The sequence below is a fragment of the Lolium perenne genome, chromosome 4 (assembly GCF_019359855.2).
Source record: "Lolium perenne isolate Kyuss_39 chromosome 4, Kyuss_2.0, whole genome shotgun sequence".
In the NCBI taxonomy this organism is placed as follows: domain Eukaryota; kingdom Viridiplantae; phylum Streptophyta; class Magnoliopsida; order Poales; family Poaceae; genus Lolium; species Lolium perenne.
In genome coordinates, this window is record NC_067247.2 from 182,499,003 (window position 1) to 182,512,981 (window position 13,979).

General features: G+C 44.2%; 1 protein-coding gene and 1 long non-coding RNA gene across 26 annotated transcripts; both read right to left on the minus strand.

The window, feature by feature from the left end:
* Positions 1–835: 835 nt before the first annotated feature.
* LOC127294501 (uncharacterized) lies at positions 836–7,934 on the minus strand. Of its 25 annotated transcripts, XR_011743117.1 has the most exons (17): positions 7,262–7,930; positions 7,098–7,169; positions 6,729–6,809; positions 6,592–6,660; positions 6,438–6,521; positions 6,060–6,277; positions 5,906–5,986; positions 5,430–5,494; positions 5,294–5,339; positions 4,566–4,648; positions 4,168–4,372; positions 3,912–3,971; positions 3,318–3,364; positions 3,042–3,203; positions 2,059–2,126; positions 1,817–1,859; positions 836–1,517 (listed from the first exon to the last, which is right to left on the minus strand). It is a non-coding gene; the product is annotated as an uncharacterized lncRNA (long non-coding RNA). The 25 variants fall into 25 exon arrangements; XR_007846686.2 differs by having other exon boundaries at positions 2,059–3,203; positions 7,262–7,934; XR_007846683.2 differs by having other exon boundaries at positions 836–1,520; positions 2,059–3,203; positions 7,262–7,934.
* Positions 7,935–8,545: 611 nt separating this feature from the next.
* LOC127347370 (F-box/LRR-repeat protein At2g43260-like) lies at positions 8,546–10,559 on the minus strand. Its single transcript, XM_051373562.1, has 2 exons — positions 9,750–10,559; positions 8,546–8,911 (listed from the first exon to the last, which is right to left on the minus strand). Exons 1-2 carry the CDS (start codon positions 10,557–10,559, stop codon positions 8,546–8,548), a joined length of 1,176 nt encoding a protein of 391 aa, XP_051229522.1.
* Positions 10,560–13,979: the final 3,420 nt, after the last annotated feature.

Consider the following 13,979-nt stretch of genomic DNA (forward strand, 5'->3'; position numbering starts at 1 on the left):
CTTGGGGTTTGTTGGCTTTGAGGTTGATTTGAAGCTTGTTGGCTACTTGATGCTTGATTTGTGGTAGCATCATTGCCCTTTGATTTTTTGCCGGATGTGCACTTCCTTTTATTGTGGCCCTTACTATTGCATGATCCACAATTAGTTGGCTCGCGAGCTTCTTGGAATAACCTGTTTCCCGAATGACCCCATCTATCCATATCTCCGTGATACCTCTTTGTCTTTCTTCTTCCACGTTTCACAACCTTCCATTCCGGATCTGGCCAAACTTGCACACCATGATACTCCGGCCATTGTGATTGATGCAAGTAAGGAGAAAACCTTGGAGCCCATGTCCTCTTTGTGGCTTCAATTGAGAACTCGGACTCCCGAACGGTGAGCGGGTTATTGTAGTCGACACGTCTAGTGCGTGCCGCTGTTAGCAAGTGGGAGCAAGCCAAATGAAGCAAAGAGGGCCTCCTACATGTGCATTCACATGTCTTTAGGGACACACGGAAAGCCCGGCATCCGTGTTGGACATCACCTTGTGTGGTGCCTCCCGGCTCATTCACTTGGTAAACCCAGTCAACACCGTTTGGGAGTCCGCCTTCCTCGCATGAAAATCCATGAACTCTTGAACCTTCGTTGGGAACTCGCAATTCATAGCAACTAGATTTAGATGTGCGCCTTGGCGCACGATCCCGTAAAAATCGTGCTGATACAGACTTTGTATAAATAAAGACAATAAAAATCATAAAACATTGATTAAGATTACCGACGATGTGCTCAATGTGAGGATGAAATTGCACATGTAATAACTACATTTATAAGGCAACTCAATGAAAGGCACACAACATTCCATCTAAAGCTACTAAATTAATCATAATCCGAGACAACATTCCATGTAAAGCTACTCAGTAGCTTTTTAAAAAATACATGTGCATCAGATTCTCTCAAAACAGATTCCTTGGTGTAACTATGGAAGCAGTAAATAACAAAGCCACAAGAGCATACAGATAACCGTCTTGAATTTTCTCAAATTAACTATCAGAGATGGAAGAACTGAATAATGCTCATTCACTACTCTCATGCATTCCCTTCTACCAATGTGTCAATCAAATAGGGGCACGAAGTTGAACTCAAGTTTTCATGTACTGAACCAGAGAAGGCAAGAGCTGTGATGCACGAAGCTTGATTTGCAGATTGGCTTTATTGGAAGATTGGACTACCAGAAAGCCCCAGTCCATATCCTTCTTCCTTGATTCTTTATTACCCAACGAATTGAGAAGATAAAGTGGAGGTTGAAGGATCGGAGGAGCTAGCTAGGAGGCAGCACCAGCAGCGGCAGAGCTGAGAGCTCGCTGGATGCATGCGCCTGGTTGCCATCACCGCCGGCTGCCGTCCCGCCGATAGGTCGCCGTCCACAAGCAGCGTGAGTGCCGACTCGACGTCGCCATCTAAGGCTCTCGGGCAACAGCAGCTCGACCGTGGAATTTCGGTGAGGCCCTGTACTTTTCAATCTTGCACTCGTATTGAAGCTGCTGGTATTGTGCCATTTTAGAAATTTCAGTGATTAAAGCAGTTTTTTTTTGAAGATTCTACTGCGAGTAAAAAAAAAAGGAACCAAACATGAGAGTTTAAACAACACAAGTGAGTTGCTTGCACATGAGAAGCATTAATATTTTCCGACAAACAACATAAGAACCCAATCAAGGAAAATTAGCCATAGAGCTGCATGAAAAACGTTTAAACAACACACAACACTTGGTACTACCTATATGCACCTGACTGAAAATAACATAATACTTCTTAGAGGAGCAGCAATTTCATCACATACCGAGTTCAGGAACATGAACACATGCAGCTGTATTTTCGCGAACCTACAATGACAAAATGTTCAGGAACACGAACTGTAAAATAATAAGGAAATGAACGTAACAGAACACATAGAACCAACATGCCAAAAAAGGTGCCTTTGACCATTGAGTAATTGATTTACTCCCATGCAATCGATGCTAAATTGTGAAAGGAATAAAATAATATTTGGTTCCATGAACTCAGATAAAGAATTATGCTGACCTTCTCAGAGCTATATGAATTCCAAAGTAAGATATCTGATATTCACATGCCACTTAAGGAAGAGATATCTGACAGTAATATTAGATTTCAGAATTTTTCTGTTAATCAAAATACTCACAATTAACTTTCTTGACTGAGCTTGAAGATATCAATTTACTCACTGAACCTCTAAATGAAAAAGTTCATAAGAGCATGGCAACAAAGGCAATTCCTAATGCAAAAAAAAGGAGGTACGGATATCCAAAAGCAAGCGAATATCTGTTCTTACAGAAAAAAAAATGCCAGGTCTATGGCATAAAAGAATTCTGAGATTCTCCCTGTACATTCAAAATTTGAAAGCCTGAAACCATGTATGTACAGTCCCTTCAGGTAAGATTGCAGGAATACCAAACCCAACATCTGATGTAGTGAAAGAACTACAGGGAAAAACGGTCTATTTAAATACCAAACCCAACATTTTCTTTCTCGTACCGTATTTTCTTTCTTTCACCACATGTAATCTCCTAAGTATCTAATGATGTGGTTTGTTTAATTCTCTAAAGTAACCATGTTCAAGCCACGCTTGGTGCTGCCTGGATATCATCGGTTCTTACAATGTAAATAGAAAGGATTCAACCGGTATACCACTACTCTGTGACATTTCTGTAACCAAAGCAGACAAACTGGAAAGAACGTATGGCGAAGTAAGAAACATCTGCAAGTTTAATTGGGAAGTGTTATCTCTTGACCTAGCAGGTTTTTTTTAAAAACTATTCCATAGAATCAGAAATTACTCATCTCGCTAAAAAGGAATGTTCCTTATGAAATAACTCCAAAAAATCTGGAGCCATTCATGAAAAGTGTCTTCAAAAAATCCTTACGAACAGTGATGTTATCTTTGCAGCTCACATAAATCATTGAACCAAACTTTCTACCAATTTGCTACCTGTGGAATAAATAAGAAACTAAGTAGACAACTTAGGAGCCGAATGAAGCGAGCTTACTGTAGCTGGAGGCTATTTTCTGGGTGTGATTCTCTTATCACAATCACCGGCCGGTGATGCTCCGCGCCACAGCAGGTCTCCTCTTCCTCCTCGCTTGGACTATATTATCCTCCTTTGAATCTCCCTCTATGCATCTTCCTCTTCACCTTCGGTTCTCACTTGCTGCAGCAGACCAACCAAACAACACATGAACACACCAGAAAGAAAAGGAACACTGGAGAGAATAAAAAAGTACTAACACTGGAAATATTATGATACTATGTAAGCTCAAATCACCTAGTGGAGGAAGATTCTCCTTGTTATTCGTTGAGCGGTCCCAAGACCTGAAAGAAATTGCAGCCAGGAAAGTCCACCAAGATTAAAATACTCGATTTGATATTACTGTTTCTTCTAAACCATTCAATCACCTAAACGAAATAGCCTATCGAAGCCTGAAAAAAGGGGCATGGAGAAACAAAACAAAAAAAGCAATCTTATGAAAAGAGGTAAGAACTATGTTAAAATCCTCTCCTGTAAGCTTCCAATTTTTTTGGGTGCAGTTAAAATTAAACCAAGGAACTCAAAAGCTAACAAAGCTCCATTATGGACATATATATATATAGTATATAGTACATCAAGCACACGATTGCTAATTGCGTAGGAGGTATTGCACATAAATTAGAATTAGGAAAATGCTATGTTTTCCTCATAATAAACTTGGCCAAGCATATCATCGATTTCTAAATCTAAATATGACATGAAGCATTCCTTTTGAAAATCATTTTGATCATTTGACCACTACCGTCGCAGCAGCATATATGTGTTCCTCCTCTGTCCTAAAGTAAAAGAAATAAGGAGTATTTGAAGAAGCAAAAGAGAAGAATCACTTACCCTGTGATATTGGAGCATCACCTCAAGAAGTGTGCTTTTCTCGTTGGTTTCCCATGTCACCTGTACAAAGCAACATAACATCATCTTTAGCATGGACAATTTTGAGAAAAATGAGATCTGTTGTAGTAATGAAATTTTAGAGAAACAAAAAAAAGAGACCACGAGGTAAATATGAATTAGAAACTTCTAATTTTCTTCACTACACAAATTGCAAAACTGAGATATGTGGGGAGTGAGAGGGAGGACAGAGGAGTACCAATCACACGATGTACTTAAAAAGTGCCCCTACTTCCCTTGTGAGAGCTACCTCACAAGAAAGAACCAAGCCACAATGTTTCTGGCTCCTCCACATCTCTACCTACTCCACTCTTGTAGTCTTGTTGCTCCATCTTTTTCTTTCCATCCTCTTACTCCTCGTAGTTCTCACCGGCGTCTGCTGCTGAGCACCAGCAAGGTGACCCCTGGAAAAGGCACGAGGATGCACATGAACAGTTAGTACACCAAAATAGCAAAGATAAGTAGAATATTAGCACGGAGAGCTAGGCCAACTGAAAAAATCAAATCTTGAAAATTAGCATGTAGTCAAATAAAAGTGTGACACTAAACATGGAGGGAAATAGCATATAATTTGTCCAATCGTACAAAAATCATTACCTTGCAGATCGTGGCATATCCTCCCCCACCCTTCTATACATAGCTGTCCTCTGTCTCCGTCTCTCCTCAAAAGCCCCCTTGTCCTACCAATAATGTAACACCATCACATCACACGATCAAATTACTCAAATATGACGATGCATAAAGCGAATGAACAAATACCAGATCAATTGCATATGCAAGATACGTGAACACCTAACAAAGAATGCATATTAGAAGTTGCAGCATGTTAGGAAAACACAGAGCTCATGGGGAACTAATACAAACAAAATAGAAAGAAAACTAAAAAAAAGGACAACCAAATACAGTCGACTTTAAAAAGGGTAACCAAGAGCTACAAGTCATAAACAAAGAACATAGCAATAGATATAAAGCATTGATAGATGCATCACAATATGACATGCACATATGGCAAGGATAGGAAGTTGGAACCTAACTTATAACAGAAAGATGAAAGGGAATAATACCAGCATAAGAAGCATGTCACATTATTAGCAGTCATGATGGTTTGTTATGTTCTACACATCATCTTTTCAACTTTCTATTTAGTTAATAAAATAAGCATTCAGCAGTTTTTCAAATATTACAAACCCAGCAGTAAGATGGTTATATTTAAAATACGAACAGACCTGTGGTAAGGAGAATTCTTTCTTTAATAAAAGAAATTGGCTTGTGCCAATTTTAGTTCAGAACGGGTAGGGCTTATATATTTCTGCACTCACTCTTACCTCTTATCCATGCCTTGATCATTGCTGCCATATTTTCCATCTACAACTTCACAAGAAAAACTTTAGGTGATCAGATCTGATTAATGCAATTCATCATAAAATAATATGAAAGAATAAATATGATGTCTAATTGTACCTTCCCTTCCAGATCATCATCTCCTGATATGCCAAGTGCCTCAACTTGGGGTTACATTGTTATTTCTGACAACCAAAAATACTGTTAACTAATATAGAACAAAACTAATAGATATATAGCTACAAGTGGTATAGCAAAAAGCAGTTTTAACGCAACATGCATTAAGTAATGATCTCATTACGACCAGGAGAGATACCACTTCAGGAAGATTAGGAAGCAGAGACCAGGGTTTTTTTGCCAGAAATGAAAGCGCCGTTTCGTGAACAAAAACTTAATGGACCAAATCCAATATTCATAGCTTTTGTGTAGATGCAGCGAACTACGGAGAAATTCGTCTAATGAATGCAAATGTGCAGATAATTCTTTTTACCACGAATCCATAATACAAAGCAAGCATGAACTAACTGCGACCAACATAGGTCATACAAAATTTGAAGCAAAATTGAAGAAATAAATCTAGCACATGGTACCTATACCTGGTGGGCCGGTCTTAGGCTGCATCAGCATTGCTGCTCCATCCTTTTATCCTTACTAACATGGTCAAACTACCTTCCAAGCTGCTAGAGGAAGAAGGGGGATTGTTAGACAACACACACGCACACACGTAAAAACAAATAGAGGGAGGCAAACCTAGAGATCAACAACGCCGTCGACGTTCAGCCCCAAACACCTGATCTCATGGCAGTGGCGGCATCCAGGCTGTGACGCGGCAAATCAGGTCAGAACCAATGCGGCCGGAGGTGAAGATGATGGGATAGATACATAACCCCTGGGTTCGAGCCAGCGAAATCCATGGTGGCGAGCAGGCGTCCTCATCCTTCTCCACGATGGCAGCAGTCTAGGTCCTCCTGTATATCAAAATATACCAAATAAAAAGGTTAGGCAGATTTTTTTTTTTTTACCACGACTCTATAATGCAAGGCAAGCATGAACTAACTGCGACCAACATAGTTCATACAAAATTTGAAGCAAAATTGAAGAAATAAGTCTAGCACATGGTACCTATACCTGGTGGGGCGGTCATAGGCTACATCAGCATTGCCGCTCCATCCTTTTATCCTTACTAACATGGTCAAACTACCTTCTGAGCTGCTGGAGGAAGAAGGGGGATTGTTAGTCAACACACACGCACACACATGAAAACACAGAGAGGGAGGCAAACCTGGAGATCAACAACGCCATCGACGTTCAGCCCCGAACAACTGATCTCATGACGGTGGCGGCATCCAGACTGTGACGCGGCAAATCAGGTCAGAACCAATGCGGCCGGAGGTGAAGATGATGGGACAGAGACATAACCTCTAGGGTCGAGCCAGCGAAATCCATGGTGGCGGGCAGGCGTCCTCATCCTTCTCTATGAAGGCAGCTGTCTAGGTCCTCCTGTATATCAACATATACCAAATAAAAAGGTTAGGCAGAATTTTTTCTGATAAATAAAATGTGCAATTATAAATAAATATAATTCGTAAGCACTGCATGAATTACTTGAGGAAACAATCCACTTTTTGGTTCTTCACATTTGTCCAAAAAGTTATTGAAAGAGCAGGAAATAAATTTGAGATCAATCTCCTGGTTCTGCCCAACAATCAAAGGTATATAGAACGGGCAGAAACATTTGTGCGGATTAAACTAAGATAGAATCATGAGGAAAGAGAGAAGATTGGGTACCTGAGTTCCATTTGAACTCAGCCTGCGGCAGCCCATGTTATTCCCACGAAGACACGGGAGGCAACAAACAATCTGCAAGGCAAATGAATGACATGGGAAATTCGAATGGTCAAAGGCCAGATCAAATCGACCACCGTGACCGAGAAATCCTGATCGAAACGAACCTTTTAGCATCCAGTCTCGAGCCCTGGATCTGGCCGGCCTTTGCGTGCCCCGTATCCGCGAGACTCACTCGCACCTCGGTCCGGGGATGGAGAGGCGGAGCGCCGCTGCAGCCCCTGGTCTAGGCTCGAGGGATGAGGAGGAGGGCGCTGGTAGCCGCCAATCGGCTCGAGGCAGCGCTCTTGCGGTTCCCCGCGTCGGAGGCAAGCTCACCTCGGGAGCGAGGGAGCGGGGCTGGTACCCGGCGCTCGCGCAGTTCCCCCCGCGACGGTGAAGAAAAGGGAAGAGGAGAGCACGGGGAAAGGAGGAGAGGCGGCGCGAGAGGAGACGAGGGAGAGGAGACGAGCGATTGATGACCTTGCCCCCACTGCCGCCTTTGCCGCCGCCGTCTCTAGGGGCGCGCTCGCCGCCGCAGTCGCCTAGGCGCGCGCTCGCGCCGTCCCCCAGGAACGCGCTCGCCTTCACCGCCGCCGTCTCCAGGCGCGCGGTCGGCTCCGTCACCCAGGGGCGTGCTCGGCGCCGCCGCTGCCATGTTTCTTCTCGGTTGGATATGGGGCGTGGGAGAAAGAGAAGGCTGGGCAGCCATGGAGGCGGAGCGGCGCCGCCAGACGCGGCATGACGAGAGGGGATTGGGGGGATCTGGGTGCAAGGCGATTGGGTGAGGTAGGGTTTCGGCTGCTCTTTTTCCGCGCGGACGAGCGAGCGCACCCAAAACGAGCCATAGAGACTGACGTGCGGACCCGTCGGACCGTAGGACCCAAACACAGCGAGAAGCGGGTAGACAACGGCCAGTGCATGGCTTTCGCTAGTGCGCTGCTGTCAGAAACGGACGGCTGAGATCGAGTTTTGACCAGGCACAGTAAAAATCCGACGGTTCACATGCTCTAATCTCTGTGAAGCCCCCATGGGGGGGCAGCTATTATACCTTCAGATTTCCTTCTCCCGAAGCAATTCCGGCATCACAAGATTGGTGTGATTTATTATACTCAATTCATTCGGAAGGGCTAAGCAATAACCTTCATTTGGTCGGTGCCCAACTCCAAACAAAAACATAATGCAGCCATCTTTTGCCATTCCAAATAACAGGTAAATCAGGAGAGTCAAAGGAGGAACATGGTCCATGAAAAATCCATCCGAATTTAGGCAGCACTATTTCTTGGGTCCAAAACAGTACAACACATGAGAAGATTCTAAGAATTAAAATCCTACAAACACCTTATGGAAGTCCCATTACACCTAATGAGGAGGTTCTGATCGATCAGATGTAGCCATAAACGACGATCATATCACTCTATGTTTGGGAGCAAGGAAGGCATGTAAGAAGCCAATGGCTCCGATGTCCCGACGTAGGTGAAGGTCCGGCGGTCACACGAGCGGCCGGATGTGGTAGTACAAGCAATCATCTTTCCAAGGCGTATGTCAATGATATCGTCTTCCTCGCCGCGTTGCCGCTTCCTGGTATCCTCACTCGGACTGTGTTCGTACACGACGTAAGCCGGCCTGTCGTACACGTCATGCGCGAACCCCTGTGTCAGGAAAGCCTCGCCGTGGAAGAAGTGCGGCCGTGTGAGAGCGAGATTCTGCTTCAGCTGCACGGTGTGCATGCGACTCCACCTGTGTTCTCCAGCCGTCACAACCTCTAGAGCCCACACCTGCATTAGAATTTATTAGTACCTCCATCTGAAAATAAGTATCTCAGTTTTATCTAGATTTGAATATATCTAGACATAGTTTACTTGTAGATGCATATTTAAAATGGAATTGCTAAGTTTCAGCTATCTGAGACGTAGCTTATGTCTCAATCACATGCTCCACGTTAGATTTTGTTTCTGCTTGAAAAATTGTGTTTGCTGTTGTTTGTAGTATGTTTAGGCTCACATCGAAACACACTGATGTCATGTAATTCGACTGGGACATTTAAGTCTCAGTCGACTGAGACATAGACACACCCATCTAAAAAAGGTTGAGACACATAGATTTAAATGGAGGGAGTAGTACTCTACTTGCACGAGCTAGGATGAAACTAATTTGGTTTGCCAAAAGGTCTTATAATATATGCCATGGGTTCCAAGGAATAATTGTTTGTAAAAATTCAAATCAAGTAAAATTTAATCAGACTTTTAGAAAACCATCAACAAATATAATATTTTATCGATATAACATGAAAATATAATTTATGATGTATCTACTGATATTAATAAAAAGCCCGACTTTATGATGTATCTACTGATATAAATATAATTTATGAAAATATAATTTATGATGTATCTACTGATATTTATAAAAAATTGGTTAAACTTTACAAAGTTAAACTTTTCAAAAATAATACTCCCTCCATCCAGCATAAGCTTTGTTCATCGGAACGGAGGTACTCGGTCTTGTTTGTTTTTATACATAAAGCCACGAAAAACCCGACTTTAAATTAACAAAGCTTCAGCTTTGTATTTAAGAACAGAGGAAGAATTAATGTAGACGTGTAGTAGTAAGTACCTCGGTGTTACTATCAGGCACATGTGAAGATTGGGGAAAGGCAATGCCCAGCTTGCCATGCACCTCCATCAGGTGCCAGCTGCTGCTACATCCGGACGGCACACTAGGTATCGGCTGAACTGACGTGACACGCTCATCTCCAAGGTCCAAGCGCAAGATCTTCTTGGTGCCGTTCACCACCCAGTAAGTGGCGCCGTCGACGCTGACGACGCCGGCGCTCCGGTTGCATATCGCAGCCGGCGGCGTGACGACGTCCCGCCACGACGCCTCCCCGAGCGTGAACACCTGCACCAAGCGAAAAACCCGGGCGCTGTCGTAGTAGCACGGGACATGAACGACATTGTAGCGGCCCGTCGTCGGGTGGTAGGCGAAGCTGTACGTCTCGTGCCAGCAGCATGCGTCCGTCCCTGGCGCGCACGGCAGCGGCGGGATGGCCAGCGTCTCGTCGGTGGCCGGGTTGATCAGAGCGATGGCGCCGCCGGATTCGCGGTTGTCGCACAGGCATATCAGGCCGTTGCATGTGCCGACTACGCTCGTGCCTTCTTCCCGGTGAGCCACGCCGTCTTTCCACAGCAGCCTGCTCCTCGCCGGCGGCGACAGGTCGTCGACGACGTACGCGAGACCCGTCGTGGCGACGAGAGGCTTGGCGCGGCTCTGCATCTCCGTCGTGTGCGTGTCCACGGCGTCGCGCCAGCTCTGGCACACGAAGCGGCACCGGCGCCGGGCGCTTGGAGGGAGCCGTACCAGGATCTCGAGCACGACGTCAGGGCTGAAGTACGGCGGGCCGGTATTCTCCTCGTCGTCGGCCATGGTGGATGTGCTGTCGCCGCGATCGCCTCTGCTGCTATTTGCGTTATGTTTGGGGTTAATTTCGCCCTGCGTTTTCGTCGTTCCTCAACCGGATCTGAGTCCGTCTCAAATTTCTTGTGTTTCCATCGATCGTGGTGATTAACTTGCAATGTCGACAATCGTCATTAGAGTTACGCAGTTGCACGCCAAGGGTAAATGTGGTCAGTCAAATTTGTTACCGGCTTAATCCAAATTAGTTGACGGCAGGTTGCATCAGATTTGGTCAAGATACACACATATTTAAACGCTTTTTAGTTTGTAGGTTTATTTATTTTGAAAAAATAGCTTTGTTAACTAATTTAGAACGGAAAAGCGGCTGCAATTAGACTTAATTCAGCGGCTGTCGTCCATTCTATTTAAACTGCCTTCATTCAAGGAAGATATATCTTGAATGGAGTGGTAGAGCTAATCAGAACACAGCACGGCCGGGTTGATATTGAAGCGTTGAGCAAGCTCACTATTTGCCCACTAGCCACCTCCCATAATCTTTATGTCTGGCTCAAATCCTGTGATCTCCATCGATCGGGGTGATTAACTTGCAATGTCTATCGTCATTAGAGTTATGTAGTTGCCAAGCGTAAACGTGGATAGTCAATTTTGTTACCGGCTCAATCCAAATTAGTTGACGATAGGTTGCGTCAGACTGGTTTATACATACACATATATCTAAACACGTTTTGGTTTATATTAGGTTTTTTCACATTGAGAAAAAGTTATGCCAGCTAATTTAGAACGAGAAGTAATATAGTAAATTCCAAAATACAAGCGTTCAATAAAATCACAATATGTACTTCTTGGAAATGTTTTTTTCTCCATGACAATATGTATATCGTGAGGCAAAAGGAACATGGACAAAGATCACATTGGAAATGTTTTTCACCATGACTCTATGAAATCTAGGAGTCAGCATGTTCTGCTAGGACCCGCTACCCACTGATCGGTTGTGAGTCGGACTCCAACTATTTCTGGGTTACCGTGAGCCGAGAAAGGAGCAAGTTAGATGTGATTCGACTAAGAAGTTAGTCGGCTAAGTTGGACCGGAGTCAGACCAAGACTGAGCCAGCGATGTGGATTGGCACTTACCGGATTAGGACTGAGTTGTGTCATTCACAAGGGCACAAGAAACGGACGACCACTCCCATGTTTTGGAATCCCTAACGCCTCCATTCAGTCCAACCACCGTAACGGACCAAGCAGTCTGCGGCCGGTGCTCCTCTTCGTACGTATGGATACTAGCAGAGGTGTTGTTTGTTCGTCAATTCAATGTGATCGCGGGATTGGATCGGATCGAGGATTGAACTGCCCACGCACATCATCAAAATTTCGCACCTGCACGTCTAGTGTTATTCCCTATGGCCTTCTACCTAGCTCGGCTAGATCTTAGGAGTACCGCGTAGAAAAGTATTGTTTATCTCTTCATGGCTTAACACTACCGCTCTCTGCCACCTGCTGAACCATCCCGAGACCACCTCCCACCCATGTCTTACACTCATCGTCGACTTCAAAGTTTCCGCTTTTGCTGGTCATAGCTTCGCTCTTCCAACGTCACCTCCCATCCTCACCCCCTTTCCAGGCCCCACTTTACACCACACCTGGCAGTTTACAAGCACCATCATCCAAGAGGTTGAGCAGCCGTCGAGCGGGTCCTAGGTGTCAGAAGAAAATTAGTGGCTCTAAATTGGGAACCTCCAATTTGACGCACTTTGTGTCATGGAGCGCGTTGATGCCGGAAGGAGGACCTGTTGGGCCAGACCCATTGACGCTCCAAGGACTTCATTGTTTAAAACTCCGGTGCCTCCGGGACTCCTATATGCCAACATGGTAGGCACTTACGAGACGTCGCACACCCATGCGCACCGCGGTTGTTAGTTGGGTCGCGGCCCAACAAGATCAGGTACTATCTTTTCTTTCTATTTTTGTTGTTTATTTTTTGTTTTTCAAAATATGATTTTCTTTTCAAAATCAATATTTTCAAAAGAAACATTTTAAAAACGTGAACATTTTCTAAATCTACACAATGTCCAAATTTTGAATATTTTTCATCGTCCGAATATTTTTCCTAAACAAATTCAACATCTCAACATTTTTAAATATGAATATATTTCAAAATTTAAACAATTTCAAAATTAAATTATCTTCACTATTAAATGAAAGTTGGTCGTTTGACACTCAACGCACTTTGATGGTCGTCATTAGATGCATCTTGTCCATTAATTCTAAGTGAAAGCCTCCCCTTAAAATCCATCCTTCCGATCTACTTTCCACCGTAATTTACTCCTCTTTCCCCTTATTGTCGCTAATCATGATATAAATTCTAATCAATGCAGATTAGTTATCTATACTACTACTATTATATTTGAGTTGGTGATAATAAGTCCCACTTTGCACTTTGCACTTTTAACTTTATTTTGGCCGACCAATCACCTATCAACATTCCCTCAACGTCTAATTTGTTCTCGTCGTTATTAGTGCTAATAAGTGCGAGATCAATCAAATCAAATCAGTAGTTCTTGCCTTATTTTTGTCCTACGTCGTGCCACTCAACCCAGCTTGATGAAACAAAATTATCACACAATCCATGCATTCCCGTTAAAGCCGATATGGAAAATAAAATTGGCCACGATCCCATCGTTTCCATTAAGTCGGCTGTCGTTGCCTACTCGACAATACCTCGGAGGAGGGATCCTCACGAGGGGGAGAAGAAGTAGGAGCCATAGGGCGGGAGAACTCGGGACGGTGGTACGCGATTTACCTAGCTTCGGAAAACCTGCTCGAAGACAGGGCCTACTGTTGCTTGTCTGGAATTATCTGGGCGCTTTCGCGTTGTTAAAATGAGTTGTGGTTGTGCCTCTAGAGCTCCCGGGATCCGGCTTATAAAGGTTCACGGATCTAGGGTTTACATGGAGAGTCCTAGCCGGAATACAAGTTGCCTAACTACGGTACAATATCTTGCCGTGTACGTCAAGGATCCGCCTTCCATCAAGGCCGTACTGGATCTGGATACTTCATGGGCCTTCACGGATCCAGCCTCCTTCGTAGGTCGGTTGGGATCCGGCTTCCTGTTCCTGGGCTGGACTTCATCCTTCAGGATCTACAGCAACTGGGCCGCCCGATGGGCCACATGCCACATCACCATTTATGGACCACCCGGGCTTGCCGGATCTAGGCCATGCCGTTGATATACCCATAAAGTATACCCACAACAGTAGCCCCCGAAGTTCTCCGAGATTCATCATTTCTCCGACTTCATTCATTCAGCTTGGATCCGAAGAGAATCTTGAAGAGCTTCCCAAAACTTCCTTGTTTCCGATGTCATCTTCTCGGAAATCTTTTGTTCTTCAGTAATGGCAACATAGCAGACTTTCCACTTTTCCCGCGCAT